This window comes from Lycorma delicatula, chromosome 5 (assembly GCF_047948215.1).
Source record: "Lycorma delicatula isolate Av1 chromosome 5, ASM4794821v1, whole genome shotgun sequence".
Classification (NCBI taxonomy): domain Eukaryota; kingdom Metazoa; phylum Arthropoda; class Insecta; order Hemiptera; family Fulgoridae; genus Lycorma; species Lycorma delicatula.
Window position 1 is genome coordinate 13,060,729 of NC_134459.1, and position 19,799 is coordinate 13,080,527.

The window sequence follows — 19,799 nt, forward strand, 5'->3', positions numbered from 1 at the left end:
TAATCTGAAGCCATGCATTATCACTTTTATAATACCCCGAAATTCCCTATCGTTCTGCAAAAGACATTTCACGTATATTTTTGTTAAATTAATAAATATTATTCCTGCTAAATCTGTGTAGCAGAGTGAACAATAAACTTCATAAAGAAATAGATAAGTGGATAATGACAAATAACTTGTACGCACCACTATTCTAAACATGTTTTTGCCATCCTGTCTAAATGATACAAAATTAGCTATTTTTCTAATCCCATGTTAATAACGTTTTGTTTTTTTTATATAAAATTTTATAACGAAACTAATCCAAAGTAAGGACGAAAACTTATTAAGGGTAAATTTATAATTATAGCCATAATAATAATAATAATACTGAGATTATTTTGTATTATTTTATATCGTTACAAAATAGTTTTAACAGCGTAACAGATGTAACAATAGTCATTTTACTCCTGGTTATGCAATATACTTAGCGTAAAAATGTACAACAATATAAATATTATTTACATCACGTTAAAATATCTTGTATCTTCTTGATATTTACTAAATCTAGAATGTTGAATTTTACTGTAAGGTTGCAGGAGTTCATTTGTATAGTATTATTATGTTCAAATTCTGTTATTCTAAGATAATAAGTTTAAAGTTTAATTGATTTCAATCTTTAACAATTAAGTTTTTGTTTTTAGGAATTTTTATTTGTTTACTACTTTTTATTTTAAAAATAGTTTTAATTTTTATATTATATAAAGCGGCTTATACCTGCGCACAGGTTATCCTGTGTTTGATAATTATATATTGTAATTCTTTTTTTGTAAAAGGTAAGTAAAGGTTTATTCAATCAATTGAATAAAATCAATCTTATCTACAAGTTAAAATTCTTTTAGTGAACCTAAATTCTTTATGATCTAAATATAAAACTAGTCAATTATTTCTAAGAATAATTACTTCATTTCTATCTGATTAACCAACAAATCTGTTTTTAAATAATTCATCAAAGTACTTTGGTGTAGGATAAGGGCATTACTGTGATTCAGTTGCCATTTTTAAAATAAAAATCATTTCCATTAACTCATTCAGAACTTTTTTGTGTTTATTTAAATTATTTTATAATTAATTTTATATTTCATATTACTGCCACACATTAAGATTTTGCCTCGGTTACACTTGATCGGTCCATAAAAATGGTAAGGCAGTTACCGCTTTAATTAATAAATTAATACGCAAATTTCCGGAAGTGATCTATATAAAATGTTTTTAGTTTAGATCAAAAATAATATTTATTTAAAGTAATAGAATTTGATATAAAAAGATATTTTAATGCTTTCTACTGTACTTTAATGAAATTTATAATTTGGAGTTGAAACTGATTAAATTAAAAAAAGTATTAACGATTTAAATATAAGTCGTTTAAATTTTGGTATTTATTTAAATTAAAAAAAAAAATTCAAGTAAGGGAAATAAAGCGGTTACTTCGCTAGCGTCTAGACTGTTGCGTAAGCTAATTCGAAGTTGAATTACAATATACGATAAATTTCTTTAAACGATATGATAAAATTGAATTATTACATTACTATTCTACTACGTACAGATTCGAGAGCGAAGTGTATTATCTTCGTTCGCGGTAATTTTTGATAAGTTAATATTTTAATCGCCGTCAGTCATTAGTAACTCTTAATAAAAGAAATAAATAATTTATAACTTAGCGCCGAAGATAGACGCCATGTTACAAGATTGCGCACAGTAGGTTGAGTTACAGGAGTGTGCGAGTAGTCGCTTATGTGTGCCTGTGTATCGGTCGAGTCGTGAAGAGAGAGCGAGATAGCGAGCTGAAAGCAAGAGCAGCGAGGGCCGTGCGTTCGGTGTCGGTCTGATATCGTAGTGAAGCGGCGGGTCCGGGTAAGGCGGTAGTGGTGGGGTAGTTTGAGGCTCCATTTTGTGACGGGAGGGGGAAGAGCCATGGAGCCCGACCACGTGATGGAGGGTGTGGCGTGCGCGCGCATCTCGGCTGGCACCACGGCCGGCGCAGCTCAGTGATTGACAGACACTTGGTCGTGCAGCATTGACGCCGCCAGCAGCAGTACTGAGCGCCGAGATGGCACCTCCACGTGCCTCTATTAACGACCGTAGCATCAAGTGATAACGTGTAAAGTGGTGTTCGCGAACGTGTGATAGCGTGTGTAAAAGCTCCGGTGCCGTAAGGCCCTCGTCCTGTGTGCAATGGCCCAGCCACGGGTGAGTCCACGTGGAGCACGCCTCTATGTTTTCCGACTGTCAGCGATGAAAGATTGCCTGCGGCCGGTGCCGCCATCTTGGAGTGGGGTGATTCCCGGCGTATACATCGTTCTGCAGACCGTTCGGCTGTGCTTTTGGGGAAGCTATCGCGTACGATTTTCTGTTAAGCCAGAAAATCGTACTCCCTCGCTAAATAAACAAATCCGCCGAGCTACAGAAAACTTCAGAAAAGTGTTACCCATGTTTGGTCGCAAACGAATACGCTATTTTTGGATCGACCTCGGACATTATTTTGTGCCGATAAAATAGTGTTTCGATACCGCCGTAAAATCATCATGCTTCGTTAAGAAAATCCCTTGCGAATCAGGTTATATAGTGTGTGAAAAAACAGACGATAATCAGTGCCTATTGTGTATTTCAAATCGATGTTTACACACCGGTAATTTGAAACGAGTATCGCTCCATTAATATAGAATATATACCGTAGAATTATCTAGCTCATCGAGAAAAATACCAGCACTATTTGGGGATATATAATTTAAAACTGATAAACCTATTAGATAAGATTACATTGCAAAATAGTTTCAAAGTCACCTTGACGAGTAGGTCCCGTTTTAACTGTAATATTTACGCCGTTATTGTAGGCATTAATTCATTTAAAAAAATATATTTTTTTTTGCAAATAAACGTACCGTTTGATAATACTGATCCGGGAAAACATTCTAAATTAACGAAGATATTAGCTTCTTTGCCTCACGTTTGTTTTGAACATAACCTCTAATCTCTTAGCCTGTAACCGTATCGTTCAACATAATATGTACAGGGTTATACGATTCTATAATGTTATACATTACTACAAGTTCGTGATTTTGTGAAGGCCACAATATATTTAAAGCCTATTGTTAATTTATACCCCTTTGTTTATCAAAATATTATACTTTTTTTTTTTTTTTTACCTGTAATGGTTACGATAAATGTTCTATTATTTATTAGTAACTTTTGTCAGTCTTAATATTTTTCTCATTTTAGTTTTTTTTTTTTTTTTTAATTAATATTACTGTTTTAATATCTTTCAAGGGTATTTTCTATTGTTGTATGACCATAATTTAAAAAACAAAAAAAAAAAACAGTAATGTTTTATAGACTATTGCTTCAGTTTAGTATATTTATGAAGATTATGGCAACCCTCTAATTAATTTTCTTATTTGTTTAATTTTATTCTTGCTATCTACTTTTATAGTTTTATCTAAATTTATTACTTTTAATTTCATTTTAAATTTTAATAAAATTTGTTTCGCTTAGTCCAATTAGTGATTAAATTTTTATATTTTTCCCCTCGCATATCTTCATACCGTCCAGTTAATTTTATTAATTAGAAAGGACAGTAATTTTTGACTCTGTTAATTCTTTTTATGTAGGCCTATTTTTAAGTGTAAATATATACAATATATAAACCGATTTTTTACTTAAAAAAAATATTTTATTGTGCGTTTATTTTTGGTAGTTACAAAATCGAATTCTAATGCGGTTAATACTTCGACCTAGATATGTATTAAATAAAATTACTTTTATAATTATTATAAACAATATATCTACATTAAGCTAAAGAAAAATAATTTATATTAATTAATGTTTTACAAATATATTAACGTTAAATTTTCTTCGATATAATTTTTTTTTTTCGTAAATATTTCATGTTAGGATGAAATATAATTTATTTTCTTGAAATAAATCATTATATTTTTGTTAGATATAACCAGTTAGAAGGAAAATTTGGTATTTTGATAGGCCTATTTCAACTTCATAAAAGTTTTTAACTTTCCAAAATATTATTCTTCATATAGGCTATAGTTTATGAAATGATTTTTTTAATTTAATTTTGATGTTAGGTTATATTTACCTATATTTTTAGTTAGAAATTAATTATAAAAAATATTATATTTTTAAAATTAGGTGTAAATATTTTAAAAATATTTCTGATCTTTTAATTTAATAATATTATAATGTTTTTGTAAAGATAAATATAATTTTTATAATTTCATTTAAATTCGATGTAATTTTGTCGAAGATTTAATAAAGTATAAAATTTGTGATAACCTAAATTAAGTATTGTTTTAAATAAAAAATCCGTTAACTAGTATAATTTACAATTTACCTTTATTATATTTCAATTATTTTAATCTAAATTTAAAAAAAAAATAATGAAAATAGGTTTCATTCGCAGTATATGACGCTAAAGTGAAATAAAGTAATATAATCTAAAATTTTATATTTATAGTTCATGATAATTTATTTTCCTTAATTATAACCCCTACTTATGTTGATGAAATTATTTTATTTAAGCGTTCGGTAGATTTTTTGTATCGTTTGAGTTGTTTCCATAAAAAAATTACAATTTTTTTTACGGGACTACGGAGAATTTTTATAATTTACAGCGTTCAAGTGTTCAAATTCTGGTAATAAAAGTTGTGTTTTTATAAAATTTAATTTTAAAATATCTGTATATGAACCTAATTTAAATAACACCACAAAATAGTCTTAATATAATTATGTTTAAAATTATTTCATCGTTTCACAATTGAACTAAATTTTTTAAATTTTATTTTAGCGGCTAAACTTCTTCATTCAATTAACTTTTTATTAATTATTGTTAGTTAATTAAATTATAAAGATTATTATTATTTCATTTAATTTATAACATTCGCGTTAAACGGTATATACAAACCGTGTTGCAGTAATAGAATTTCATATTTGTGTGATTTTAATTATTTATATATAAAAAAAGAATCATGTTAACGCTTTTTAAATTTTAAAAAAGGACTTTGATTAAAGTAAACCAAATTTAAAAAGAAATATATTTTAAAAGTTATTCTTTTTTAATTTTGCGTTTGCCCGTTTATTATTATTATAAGAAAATAGTTATTTTTTGTGACTGTTTCAATGAGGAGCATGTATATGTTCAAAATATGTCGTATGTACAGTTTTAATAAGCGTTAGCCTAAATTAACTAAGAGCTGGGATTAGAATTTTAATACAAAAGTAGTGTTAATTTGTTAGGTTTTTTTATTATTTTGAAGAACAAACAAAGTTTTTGGTTAACGATCATTGTTCCTGTTATTTAAGTTTTTTTAATTTAAAAATTGATATTTTCTTATTTAGGTGAGGTAAAATATAATAATTAAATTGGAAGAGATTTCTTCAAACTTAATAAGAATTACATTAATGAACTTAATTTAGTGTAATTAAATGTTTTGTAAAAATATCCCGAATTATTATATTTTATTATTTAATAAATTAGGGTTAGTAGATTACATTAAAAGTATCTTTACGAGAGTTAGAAATACTTGGTGCGTTGTTTCACGGATCTGTAAAATTTTTTTTTTTTTATAGTTGCCTCTCTTTAATATTGATTGGTATTGATATTTTTAAAACATCTTTATTGCGGTAGGTCTATTACGGTTATAATAAGGATTTACGGTCCTTTCTGTTAAATACCGGGTTTAATGCGGTGTACGTATTTTTAATCGAGATGAAATTAGTATTAAAACATTTGTAGCTTCCACTATTAAATTTTTATATAATTCAATTTAAAAATTATTTCTAATAAATCAATTAAAAAATAAAGTAAAAAAGAATTACGTTCTGTTTCTGAGTTACGGTAAATTTGTATTTATTTTCATATCGGTACAAGTATGGTAAATTGACGGTTTAGTTGCCCCTTTTTTTTTTGTTTTATAATAATGGTTGTTGCATACCAAATGTTCCTCTGAAAAAACAAACATTTACACATCGCTTAAACGCAGTTTATGTGTACAGTATGTATATAATGTATATTATAAAGATTTGCTTTCGCCACGCAGTCATAAAAAGTTTTTTTAACAGCTGGAAACAAAAACGAAATCAACACAAGCAAAATAAACAAGAATTCTTTTCGTTTAAAACTTCGCATATTCTATTTTTCCTTCTTCATCACCATCGTCATCGTCAGTCTACAGATTTATTTATCGACTTGTTTAATTATTTATTTTATTTCAACTGCAACTTTTTCTCCGATGAATTGAAAAATAAATGTGTAATAAATGTAAATTCCGCATATAAAACTGTAAGTAGCATATATTTTAATTATTTTATTAATGTGTGGTTTCGTCATAGATGAATATTTTTTTCGGTAATAGAATTATTCCTCAAATAACTTATATTTTTATTAATTTTTTATTTTAAATTGATTAATTTTTAATATAATTTGATTTAAGTATATAAATAAATCAATAAAAATCGTTTTGAATTTTATAACCTTTGATAACTAATTTTTTTAAAAAATTGGGACGGTTCCTATTATTTTAATAAAAATTAATTAAATTTTTTAATATTAAAAGAAAATACCGAGAGAGAGGATAACTAAAATTAATTTTAGCTAACGTTTTTTGATGAAAGTACGCTTAATTAATTTACAAATAAAAATTCATTACTTATAATTTATTTTTGATATTTTAAATTAGTTTTATTATAGATTTCAAGATAAAAATAATTGTATATGTACAAAATATATTGTAACCTAATTCAAAATATCCGCCGAGTTGAGAAGTTAAAGAAATTTTTTTGTGAATTTCGTTGTTTAATATGTTGTTTAACAGTTGAAGATATAAAAAGTGTCTTATCAGGAATAATTTATTCCAGTATAGTTCAAAAAGATTATCTGATTGTTTATTAAACATTACCGCCTTTTGTTCTTATCCATAGGTACTTTGAAGGCGCAAAGAGAATTTTATTTTAATAATTAAATTTTTTTTGTATTGTATAGTTTTTATCGTTTATTATGCCACAAATATAGATCTATAAATCAGGTTTAATTATTTTTCTTCTGCTCAACGATAACTAAATTAAGAAAAAAAGGATACACAAACGCCGCAAATTTTTCTACTTTTAATTAATGTTTTCTTTTGAAGCTTCTTAATTCTTCATTTGTAAACGGTTATTTTTATCAGAATTTTAAATTTAAAAAAAAAGATTTGTAGTGGGCCGTTTAGAAATAAAATTATGAATTTTTCAAAATAAAGTCATTTTTTCGATTAAAAATTCCCTTTTAAATTTTATTATGTATTAAAAAATATTGTAACACACCTTTATTCGTTTTATTCCGTAATTTTTATTAGTTTTTAAATTATAAAATTCGGTTGTTATTTCCTATAGAATGATTAAATTCATTCGCGTTAATTATGTAATATATTTATTATTCTTAGTTGCAATTATTTTAACTCGTTTTTTTAATTATACGCTTTCATAAAAAAAGATTATTAAAACAATATTTTTCCGAATCTTCCTTAGATGTTTTCTTTTTAAACAGCTTACAGTTTCGGTGTTTATTCTAATACACTCTATATAACAATATATCTTTGAATTTATATAACAGTCCATTGATCAGGTAGGTTAAAAAAATTAAATTTTATTATTTTAATTTTTTCCGTGTAAATCTTGCATGTTTTTAGTTTTGTATTATTTATCCAATTTGTTTACCGGACTGAACTCTGTCATTATTATTATTATTATTTTCATAATGTAATTACCCTATACAAAACATATAATAATACAATTTGTTTGTTCAGATGTAAATAATTGAATGTTCCCGTTTCCGTGCAGTTAGTTTTTTTTTATGCTGGTAGCGGAACGATGGATTGCACAGATAATTTTGTATTTATTTTTAAAAATACTAATTTTGTTTGGTTTATTGGATATAATAACGAAACTTTTTTTTTAACAGAAAAAAAGATACAAAATTATTAAATTCATTTGAAATTGTTAATTTTAATAGCTAAATAAAATATTTAAATTTTCTTTTTTAATTACATCTTTATTAAATTTACAATACATTATTACTTTAACATTTTTCCTCGTTCATCCGTTTTTAAAATGATTTAATTTAATTTTTTACAAATACATTTATCGGAAATATGAAATACGTTTCGGTAAATTTTCCGGTTTTTCCGTTATATTTTCATTTTACATGCCGTTTTTCGTTCATTTAAACCAAAAGATAGACTATTTGCTGTTATATAAATTATTTTATAACCTTATATGTATTAAATTGTTTGATTTTATTTTTAAAGAATAAGTAAAAATATTTATATTAATTTTTTAAAACAATAAATAGAAATATATGATTATTTAATATCAGTAATGTGTAAATTTTAATTTTTAGTTTTTTTTTTATTAATATTTTAGTTAATATAAAAATGAAACTACTTTATATTTGCCGTAAATAATCCAAAAAGTTAAAAATAAAAATTCCAAAATTACGTAAAATTTATACATATAAAATAATTTAATACTTTTAATTTTTAGTATTTTCACATTTTTGTGCCATATTTTACATTTAATTTTTTTAATAAACATCGATATTTTTTATAATAAATAAAAACCTCTTAATCATTGAATATTAGTTTTATTAGTAGTTTTTGTTACATTTTTTATATATTTGTATGAATATTTATAACAGTAATTTAAAATTTAAAAGTAATTTGTTATTAATTATTATTATTCATCAAATAAAGGATCAAAATATCAAAAAATCTGTTAGACTTTGGTAAATAATTTAACCATATTTAAAAAAAAAATTAATATGTAATTAAAATTATTCTGTACTTCAATTTATATTGAAAATTAAAACGAGTTTAGGAAAAAACGTAATTGGATATGACAGTTAAAAAAGTAGCCGATATGCACGGTAATACTTTCGACCGTGCTATAGATTGGTTTCTTCCGTTTCCTTTAAGTTAAATAGTCGCGCGCCAGTTATTAGCGCATTTATTATTTTAGTTGTAGTGCGTGGAACCTAAATATCCGATTCCTTCTTTTTTTGTTTTAGTTTGTAAACCCGTTTGTTAGTATTTTATAAGGTTTAGAATGTTAATTTAACTTTTATTTTTAATAATAACGATAAAAAAACTATATATTTTCTTATAAATGCGTATTTTCTATTTGGATTTAATCGCTTAATAAATGGCTTACGTTTGGTTCGTTTGTTTTATATCGGGCATATTATTTAAAATATAAATAAATATATTACGGGTTAATGGATGTAAATATGCTGTTAAAATTTAAATAATAAATACGGATAACTTTTTAAATATTATTCTATTCGATAATAATTTATTACTATTACTAATATCATCTCTTTCGCATAATTAATATCTATTGATGCATATTTCGATGACTTTTTTTTAATAAAAATAAAGATCATCCTAAAAAAATTACGCAATATCAAACGATAATAACGCTAAACACGGACTCTTAATATACGCAACATATCGTTAAAAATTGTTTATAAAACATTGTTGGATACGTACTATCTTATGAATTTAGTTCACACAGTTTTGCGTTTTTTTGTTAAAAAATACACTATGAATCGATAAAAAACTGATTACTCATTACTTAATGTTGTATTTTGTTTTTCTTCTTTATTGACTTTTAATGTGTAGAATAATAAAAATAATTCATTAAAAAGAATAGACCACCATTTATTTTTTTTTGTTATTTCTTAGTCTTATTTATAAATTACTTAATTTACTAAAGGAATAACTTGGGTTCGTATAATCGGAATTTTTTTAAAAATTATTTTAGATCATATGAGTTTAAGGTTAAATTCCATTTTGTTTTTTATATATAGTTATTTAAAAATTAATTCATTAATATGTAAATAATTTATACAAACTAAATCATAATTGTGTGAAAATTAAATTGATTTTTTTTGCGTTTAATTTAATTTTAATCATAAGAAGTTTCATATCTCTATTGTTTTGCGTATAATTAAAAATCAGTTAATAAATTAAAAATATTATTTATTTAAGTAATTTATTTTTATCAAGTTACGCTCAAAATGGAATTATGTGTAGGACCGTAACATTTTTACTAGTCGTTACACATTCTACGTAAAATAAATTTTTGGATGTAATATTTATCTTTTATAAAGGACTAGTATTTATTTCATTTAAATAATAATTTGAACTAATATTTTGATAGGTTATTTTTATAAATTATTTTCTTTATAAACTGTGAATTTTATAGATCAATTTTTAATATACTAATCGATTCCATTTAATAGTAAATATCGATCAGTAATTATATAACTTTAAACGTTTTTTTATTTAAAATCAGCTTATTCGTTCAGAAATCATTTAAAAATCGAGTTTTATTTGAGTTTCCGTCTATTTGCTTTATTAATATTTCAGTAACGTGTTTTTTATAAGTATTCTATAATATTATTGGGGTTTTAAAACATAGTGTAAAATCAGTTTTCATTTAATTCGGTATTAAATATTTTTTCGTAAATTAATTTCAAAATATTTAATGTATTTTGTTTTTTAAATTGAATATGAGGTTTATAATTATAATCAACTTACAATATTTTTACATTTAATATCAGTTAAAGTAGAAGTAACTTGACGATTTCATCGAAATGTTTCATAGTGTTGTAGGATCAGATTTATGTTTTAACGTTAAAAGATTTAGAAAAAGAAATTATTTAATTTATCCTTTTTGGTTGTAGAATTTTATATATATATATATATAATTAAATGTGTTACAAATAAATTCTATTTGTTATTTGTAACTTTCAACTAGAATAGTTTCATTTGATACAAGTTGATCAATCGGTGAGCGTTTTAATTCGTTTGTATGAGCTTGCCGAATTGCATATATTAGTAACTTTCATTTGCTTGTATTAGTAAAGTAAAAAATTCATCAAGATATGATAGAACTAACACAAGTTATTCGTAAGACAGAAAAAAATATTCTTTTCATTATTTTTTCCTCTAATAATAATAAGAGTTTTGAAATTACAAAATAATAATAATTAGATTTAGATTTTTAGTTGATTGAATGCGTTTTCAGAGGTTTAAAATCTAATCAGTGACAATTTTATAGCAAAAAAAAACTTTTTATTTTATTATTATTAAATATAATTGTTGTATTTCTTAAGGAAAATTTTTGCCTTTGAAATCGATATGCCCTATAAAAGATTATCCCAAAAAAATTTCTTTTTTATATTTATCAGAATGTTTTCTTCTCAAATTGTTTTGTTTAAATTACTTTGTTTTCATAATGTCTACGTCGCAATCTGTTCAACTAATGAACAATACACGTGACGTATGGTTAATGGACCCCCAACAATCATACAACCCACCGGGTTGGTCTAGTGGTGAAAGCGCCTTCGCGAATCAGCTGATTTGGAAGTCGAGAGTTCCAGCGTTCAAATCCTGGTAAAAGCAGTTACTTTTATACGGATTTGAATACTAGATCGTGGATACCGGTATTCTTTGGTGATTGGGTTTCAATTGACCACACATCTCAGGAACGGTCGAACTGAGACTGTACAAGACTACACTTCATTTATACATTTCATCCTCAAATGTAATACCTTACGGTTATTCCCGGAGGCTAAACAGGAAAAAACCACCGTAGTACACCGGTATCCACTATCTAGTATACAAATTCTCTTATTCTTAATTAATAAAAGCAAGTACTTTTACTAAGATTTGAACCTCAGAATTTTCGAGCTGTTAACAACCGATTTGCGACGACGAGCCCGGTGGGTTTTAAATAATTTTTTTAATGATTAAATTTAAATAAAATTAATTTTTCTTTAATATCTAAAAATGAATTTATATAAATTATTTCATAACAGCAGGGCTGTAACTGATAATAGTAACATATATATATACGGAAAATAAGGTTAAAAATCCTTTTAAGAATAATTAAAAATTATATAAAATTTACGACAGGTTTTAACGGTTCGTCCCTTGAGGCTTATCGTATATATTATTTACAGTGATGTTTTATTAATTTTCAATTTACAGTACTGTATGTGGACTAATTTGTATAATATTTCTACAATGTTGTAAATATTTTAAACTTTTATGGGCATATTTAATTTAATTGATAATAATTTATTTTTTAATTATTTATTTATTTATTTTCTTCTTAAAAAATTAGATGAAAAAAATCAGTTATATTTTCTTGTTAAATAATAATTCTTGTCATATATTTTATTTATTTCAAAATTTCTTTTCAATTTTATTATTTATAAGACCGCTAACTGAACTGCTTATTTTATAAAAGTTAAAACTTGTTGAGATATTGTAGATTAATTAACAAAGTGACTTAGTTACGTACGTAAGCGGTTATTTACTGGTAAATAATGAAATTTTAACGACCGCAAAAAGCTATTTAAGTTAATAAATATTTAAACTTTAAAGATTTTTTAATTAATATTCTATAACTAGTATAATAAATACAATTTTTAATTATACGTTAACGATTATTTATAAGAATTAAAATTTATTCATTCTACTTTTTAAAAAAATTATATTAGCGTTAATTTATTTTATTTTTTTATTGTTTCCCAGTTGTACAAGTCTTATTTATTGTGATAATTTTATTTATCTGTGATTTAAATTATAGGAGATGATTCAACTTTTTATATTTACGTATATAAATTACGTCGAACGAGTAAAGAGCTACGTATTTCAGAACCATTATTTATTTATTTTCTATATAGTAATGAAATAAATAATAATAATAAAATCTTAGAATAGCCTTAAATTAAATGTTAACCTATAAAATTCAGTATTACAGGTTTTTATGATAAAAGGTTATTTACGTTGAATTTAAAAAAAAACTATAAGTTTTGTAACTGGAAAAAATCTTTATGCTCGGGTATTACTTTATACGTAATAAAAAATAAAATGTGCTGTAAATAATATTTTTATTTCGTTTATTTATTATGAATGGTTAATACTGGTATATTTTGTTTCATCTATGATTTTTTAACAGTTTATAGATGTATCAAGTATTTGCTATTCATGTTAAATATATTTCTAACAATATTTATTTGGTATTGTAGATTTGTATTCAGGTAATATTTATAAGTATTGTGTAAAAGGAATTTATTTTCTAATAATTTATGCTGATCAGATTATTGTAGTTTTACCCATAAAAAAGACAGTAATCGTTTTATTCGTTTCGCTTTATTGTAATATTATTATTTTAAATATAAATCTATATAAATTGAAAATTTTGTTAGGAATTTAAAAAAAATATATTTTAAAAACGAAGAAAATAAATAGCTTTAGTTTGGTTTTTAATAAATAAAATATTTACAAAAGTGCTTAGGAAGTAATGATTTATGGGTTATTTTTTATATTAGAAACACAGGACCCTCTTAAACCAGCATAATTTTTAAATGTATTAATGATTTAAATTAAAAAATGTTCGTTTATATTTTTTAGATTATCCTAAATATTCTAAATACACGTTTCTGAGAGCTACACGTCTCATAATGTATCACTTTTCGTAAAATAATATAAAAATTATTGATTTACTAGAGGAATAATTTTATTTTATTGAACGATTCGATTAATTATACCTTTTTTTCGATAAAATACTTTTTTAATTGATTTACAGGCTATTATAGAATTCTGATCATGTTACACTTAGTAAAAAGGGAATCTCTTTGCCCTTATTCGGTATTCTGATTGTATAAGGGAGTAAAAAATGCAACAGTTTCTTAAGTATCAGACATTGATCCCTGATAACACTTTGATGTTCTTTATTCTTTTTAGCACAAAACATAAAAAAACAGATATACCATTAAAATGAGGTTATTTTGAAATTGTTAAAAAACTCTTTGCTTGTAAGTTTATATTGCTATAATTTTTTTTTTTAGAGATTGATGTTTTATTAAAATGATTTGATTTAAAAATATATATTTTTAAAAATTCTGTAGACGTAATTTAGCTCGGATTAAAGTTTGATAATGTTTTTTCGATATGTTGACGAATCCTACTCGATAGTTAATTTATAAAATTATTTTGTAATTGTAAGACAATATTTGATATTAAATTATAATAATTTTTGGATTTTTAGGTAAATAAATTATATAAGAAACGTTTTAACAAAAAAAAAAAACAATATTATAATTGACACTATCAAAGTGGTTGTAGGTGTATAATAATCATATTATAGTTTATTTTTTGCTGTTTTAAATACAGTATAATGTTATTTAAATATTATATTCATAATAAACATTCATTTATAAAAGAAAATAAGTAATAATACTGATTTTAAATGTTAACAAATTTGAACTTGTGTTCAAATATATATTTCATGCGGTGCGATCTAACAGAAACGAAATTTTAATTTTTGTGTTTGCTATAGAAATATATACATATTTAAAAAAAACTATCTACCCCTTTTATAAATTATTTCGATTTTTGGTTGCGCAGCTTGTTTATTTATAAAAATTGTTCTTGGACAAAATTTAGGTGTAAAATTGAGTATTTTAATTAGATTTTGTTTATGTTTTACTGCCTATTAATATTATTAATTTTGTTTTTTCTTACGTTAATTCGGAAATGTGGACCTAAACGAAAAGTTCATCATCCATTTTGTTTAGTATCTTTAGGAAATATTTATAAAGAAATTTCGTATTAAATTAATTAATAAATATTTAATATTCATGAAAACCCCGTGGATATTTTTTAATAAGTGTGTGTTGAGTATATATATATAATATTTAAAAATAGTAAAACCTATATCTTTAGAACAATTTAAAATACGTTTTGATAAATAAGTATTTTTCTCGAAATTTAGACAAAATTAAAATTATATAATCCACTGGGTTTGTCTGTGGTAAACATTTCCTCGTAAATCAGCTGATTTCGAACTCGAAGTTCTCGGCATGAAATTCTAATAAAGTAGTTGCTTTTATTCGGATTTGAATACTATATCGTGGATACCGGCGTTCTTTGACGGTTGGGTTTTAATTAACCACACGTCTCAGTAAAGGTCGGCCTGAATTTTAATTTACGGGAAATTACATTGTGCTGATGAGTCGCTAAATGATGAGTCGCTGAATAATTGTTTATGCGACTACATATATATATATATATATATATATATATATATATATATATTTACAAACAAATATTTTATATTTTTATCGGTGTATTTAATATCTGATTACTGAAATCTATTTTTAAATATATGGCTGTAGACGAGAAAGAAACATCTTTTGAAGTTTTAATTTTGGATCTTTATTTTTTTATTTAATTGAAAATCGCGTTGATTAGATTTTCTGAAGCGGACGGGTTTAATTCATATATTTCATGTGTTTTAGGCCGAAAACTATACACTTTCAAATAAAATTTGAAAACTTATTTTTTAAGACTCATAAAATGTATTACTATTTCACCCTATACTAATATTTTGTGACAGTTTTTTTTATTTTACAAAAGAAATTAGTAGAGCAGATATGTGCATAATAATTCTAATAGTAATGTGTAAATGATACAATATAGATTGTTAATTCCTTTCTTATAAATTAAGTTCTTATGGAAAACCTTTCAATTTTTTAAACAAAATTAATATCTAATTTGGGTTGCTCTGATTAAGAAGTATTTGTAGTAAGAATTTCGAAAATAACTAGCTGTTCAGAATACGATACTATATAATTACAAAAAAAAACATTTTGACAAGGTGAATATTTATTATTCGATTAATATTATTTTACAATTATTAAATACGACTGAGAGAATTATTAACAAAAAATAAATAAGCAGGAATTCATTAAAACTATTTCTTTAAAATTTGATCAAAAAATTCCTCATACAACTTATCAGTTACTAGTTAGTTATTCGTAATATTTTAAAATTAACTTTTTAAATTTCACGTAAGCTAATATATTATATAAGATAAAATTGATTAGAATTAGGTTATTTTTTATATAGTTTAAAATTTATTTTCTACCAGAAATAGTAAAATAAATTTGTGATGAGGTAATTACATTTTTTTTTATAATTTAATATTTCCTTTACGATTTAATTATGAAATATTATGAGCGATATATAATTATTTATTACTATCGATAATAATGACACTAATATGAATTATTATCATTTATTAGTACATCTGTAGGTCCATAACATCAGTTAAAAATGTAATAAATTTTATAATACGTGTATTAAAAAAAAGGGCACTATAAAGATACAGTGTTGTAATAATAAAAACTGTTTGTTAATCGTATAATCATTATTATTATAGGTCCAAATAAAATGTGTTAATTTTATGATTTAATAGGTGTATTATAGCTTTTTTTATAGTTTTATAATTGTGTTTTTGTTGTATTATAAAGTAGTATATTGTTGTATTTATACGTATTGTAAATTTAATTTTTATAATATCTTTCTTTGCGTAGTGTCATAAAATGATCGGAATCAGCTTACTGCGGGTTAAATCTTATTTATAACCCCCCTCTTTTTCAGTTTGTTGTGTCCCCTTTACGATTTGTGTTATCATTTTTTATTACTTCAGTAACTGCACAGTAGTAACAAATTTTTGTTAATTTTATTTCTATCGTTTAATAGTTATTTAACGGTTAGTTAAAGATTCTTTTTTCTTACGTCATACCTTTTTGTCAACAGATTTTTTTCTGTTTTCCGTAAATTGTCCGTATTTTTAAATATTGCTCGAATAATGTTTTTAGTATTATTAATAAAGGATTATTATTAAAGTAATATTTATAATTTTCTTTACTGTATCCGTATCTAAAAATTGTTTTATATAATGTTCAATTTTTTTTTCTAAGGGAGCTGAAATTTTCCCTTTATGACCACAATGGAGTGGATGTAGATCAAGACTGTATATTTCCAATTAAGCTGTTCGTTTCCCCATTTACATAATATGTTTATTCAAATCAAAATTATTAATATATTTTATATTAATTCTCTAAATAATTATATGTTTGTATTTTTTTCTTCTCAATTTTTAACCGAATAATAAAAGATAACTTAATAAAAGATTTTTTTATTTTTCAAAAGCTATTTACTTTTAAATATTTTTATGAAATTTCGAACCTTCTTCATTATTTATCTCTTTTCATTGATTTTAAAGGTAAAAAGAAAATTATATAAGTTTATTTGACTAACCTATAAAATTTCCCGTATTTCAGTAGTTATTTTTTTATATTAAATGAATTATTTTCTTCAAAAAAATAAATTAAATATTACGAAAATAGAAGAAATTAGATAATTTTTAAATAATTCTTTTTTTAATGAGTTTCGAGAACTTACTATTACTTGTTTACAAAACAAATCTATTTATTAATTGGATGACGATGTTATATATTCACTTAAAACAGATCCATATTAGGATTGTTGTAGGATTAAAAGTAGGTTTTATTTTGATATAATTCACATTAAAAAAAAAATAATAATAATTTTTTTTTATTCATCGTCTCAGTTTTTTATTATTTATTTATGTATTCATTCGTTAGTAATTCATAAAAACACACCAAAATTATGTCGGTTACAGAAAATGAGAATAGAAATTACAATTTATAAATTATTTATGAATCAATCTTACAAGAAGAGAGAAATATTAAAAAAATTAATAACATGACTTCCAAAAAAATATATTGCTGACAAAAATCGCTATTTAATATAGGATAATTAAGTTTATATACAGATCTTATGACCTTCCCGGTAAAGTAAAGGATTCCAACCGGGATCATACATCTAAATCGGTTCAGCCGTTGAGCTGCTACTGTGAAACAAACATACCTTAAGTGTATTACACTAGATTTTGGACAGTCGTGTAAAAACAATAATATAACAACTCGTATGTGATACGAAGTTTACGAACCGTTCAGAATGAAGCGTTGATTGTGAAGTATTCAAAAACGACTCATTCGTCTGATAAATGTTTAAATTTTTTTTAAACATACGACATTCAGGGTATACACATTTATATAGCCTACCGGCAGTCGTGTAAAAATCCATAATAAAGGATGTGAACTACATTATATTATATAATATAACAATCTGTGTTTTTTTTTTATTTTTATTATAAATAATTATAAAATCATAATTTATTTACTCCTTGTATACTGTTTTTCAGTTTTCAAAATGTATTTCTTATTAAGTTTTTTATTCTCAGTTTATCTCAATCTGTTAACGTACGTTAAAACGATAGATTAATGATTTAATCCGATTAACGGTTTAAAATTTAGCATTTGGTAATGATTTTGTATCATATTTATGAGATATTTTATGCAAAACAAAGCAACTTATGGTTTTTTTAGTAATTAATTTGGCTAGGTTGGGAAATAAAATGATTAAAGAAGGCTTAAATTCAAATTTTTCTCATCCTATTAATGTTTTTCATTTAAAAAAATATGTAATCTTGGATTTTAGTGTATAAGATACGGCGAAAAATATTATCATTAAATTATCATATCGTTTCATACTCATCGCAAATTAAAATTCCAGTTAGTTTTATTTCTTAATTAATTTACGTTAATTCAATTATTTTTATTAAAAATTGAATTTATCGAAATGTGAATCTATTTTCATCGGTTCCGATAGGTAGTATCAATTTTTGTGTAGAATTATCACTTGTCATCTATCAATCACTCAACAGTGTACTTGAATTAATCGAAATAAACAAAATATTTATGCTTATATTTACTTCTACAATTTTATATATATTGTACGCATTTTTTTTTCTTTTCGTTCGGACCGCTACAGATCACGTTTGCATAGTTTTGACTAATTTTTTGTTTCCCAAAAGGTTTTCATTCTTTCCTTTGTTGTTGTCGCCTTTCTTTCGTCCATCTATTCAGGTCTTTCTCTCTGGAAACATAGATTCTCGAATCACTTTTCTAAATTTATCTCTGTCTTTACACGGATCTGTAGAAATGTTTATTGTTCTTAGATCTGTTTCTATTTCTTTAAACCGGTTGAGCTTTGTGGCTCCGATTAGAAATTAAATATTTCTATTAAATATTTCGGTTCTTGGAAGAAATAAAAATTTAATTAATGGTAGGAATTAATTACTTGGAGAGAAATTTCAGGTCAAAATCCGTTATATGCCAACAACACTTAAAATAGATTTCTACTTACTACATACTCTGTTAAATAATGTTTTTTAGTTACTGTTCTAATAATTAATCTTTGGTTGTTCATTCTACATAAATGTCTATAAAATTGTAATCATCTTTTTGAGATTTTTGAGTCTCCTATTATTTCTGAATGTTTGAAAAGTTTTTTTTTTCACTTTTCCGTCTGTAAATTCCATCTTCATATTTTAGTCCGTAAATTTTCTTAAAATCCTTTTTTCTACTTTTGCTATATCTTTTTCTAAAAACAATTGCAGACATTCTGCCCCATACAGTGCTTCTGGTAGGACTACTGTTTTATAGTGCCACAATTTAGAGTTAAATGACGGATTATTTATTGCATTTATTCTTCGTGAGATGATAGGCAGTTTCCATTTTTTGTATTCTAGTCTTCATCCTGTACATTTTTCAATTATATTCGGTGTTTTGATTTCTCCCAAACATTAACATTTTTTAATCCTACTTATTATTTTGTTGTCAAATATTTTACGGGTTTGATCTGTGTTCTCTTTGCCGCTGGAAAACCGGCATGTTTTTTCATTTAGGAATTTCAATTTTATTTGCGCATTCACTTAGCTTTTGAATTTTGATTTTAGCCTCGTTTATATTCTCTTGCGAACAT

At 24.3% G+C, this 19,799-nt stretch overlaps 1 protein-coding gene across 9 annotated transcripts in view; it reads left to right on the forward strand.

Moving 5' to 3' along the window:
- Window positions 1-2,041: 2,041 nt before the first annotated feature.
- Window positions 2,042-19,799, forward strand: part of hth (Meis homeobox homothorax) — a 790,031-nt gene continuing 772,273 nt past the window's right edge. For 8 of the 9 annotated variants that reach the window (XM_075365656.1, XM_075365663.1, XM_075365654.1 and 5 more), the window contains exon 1: window positions 2,042-2,229. In XM_075365656.1, coding sequence (XP_075221771.1) covers window positions 2,215-2,229 — 15 coding nt within the window. In that variant the 5' untranslated portion in view covers window positions 2,042-2,214. Of the gene's footprint in view, window positions 2,230-2,335; window positions 2,669-19,799 lie in introns of those variants that run through there. The other variant, XM_075365655.1, reaches the window with a different exon arrangement.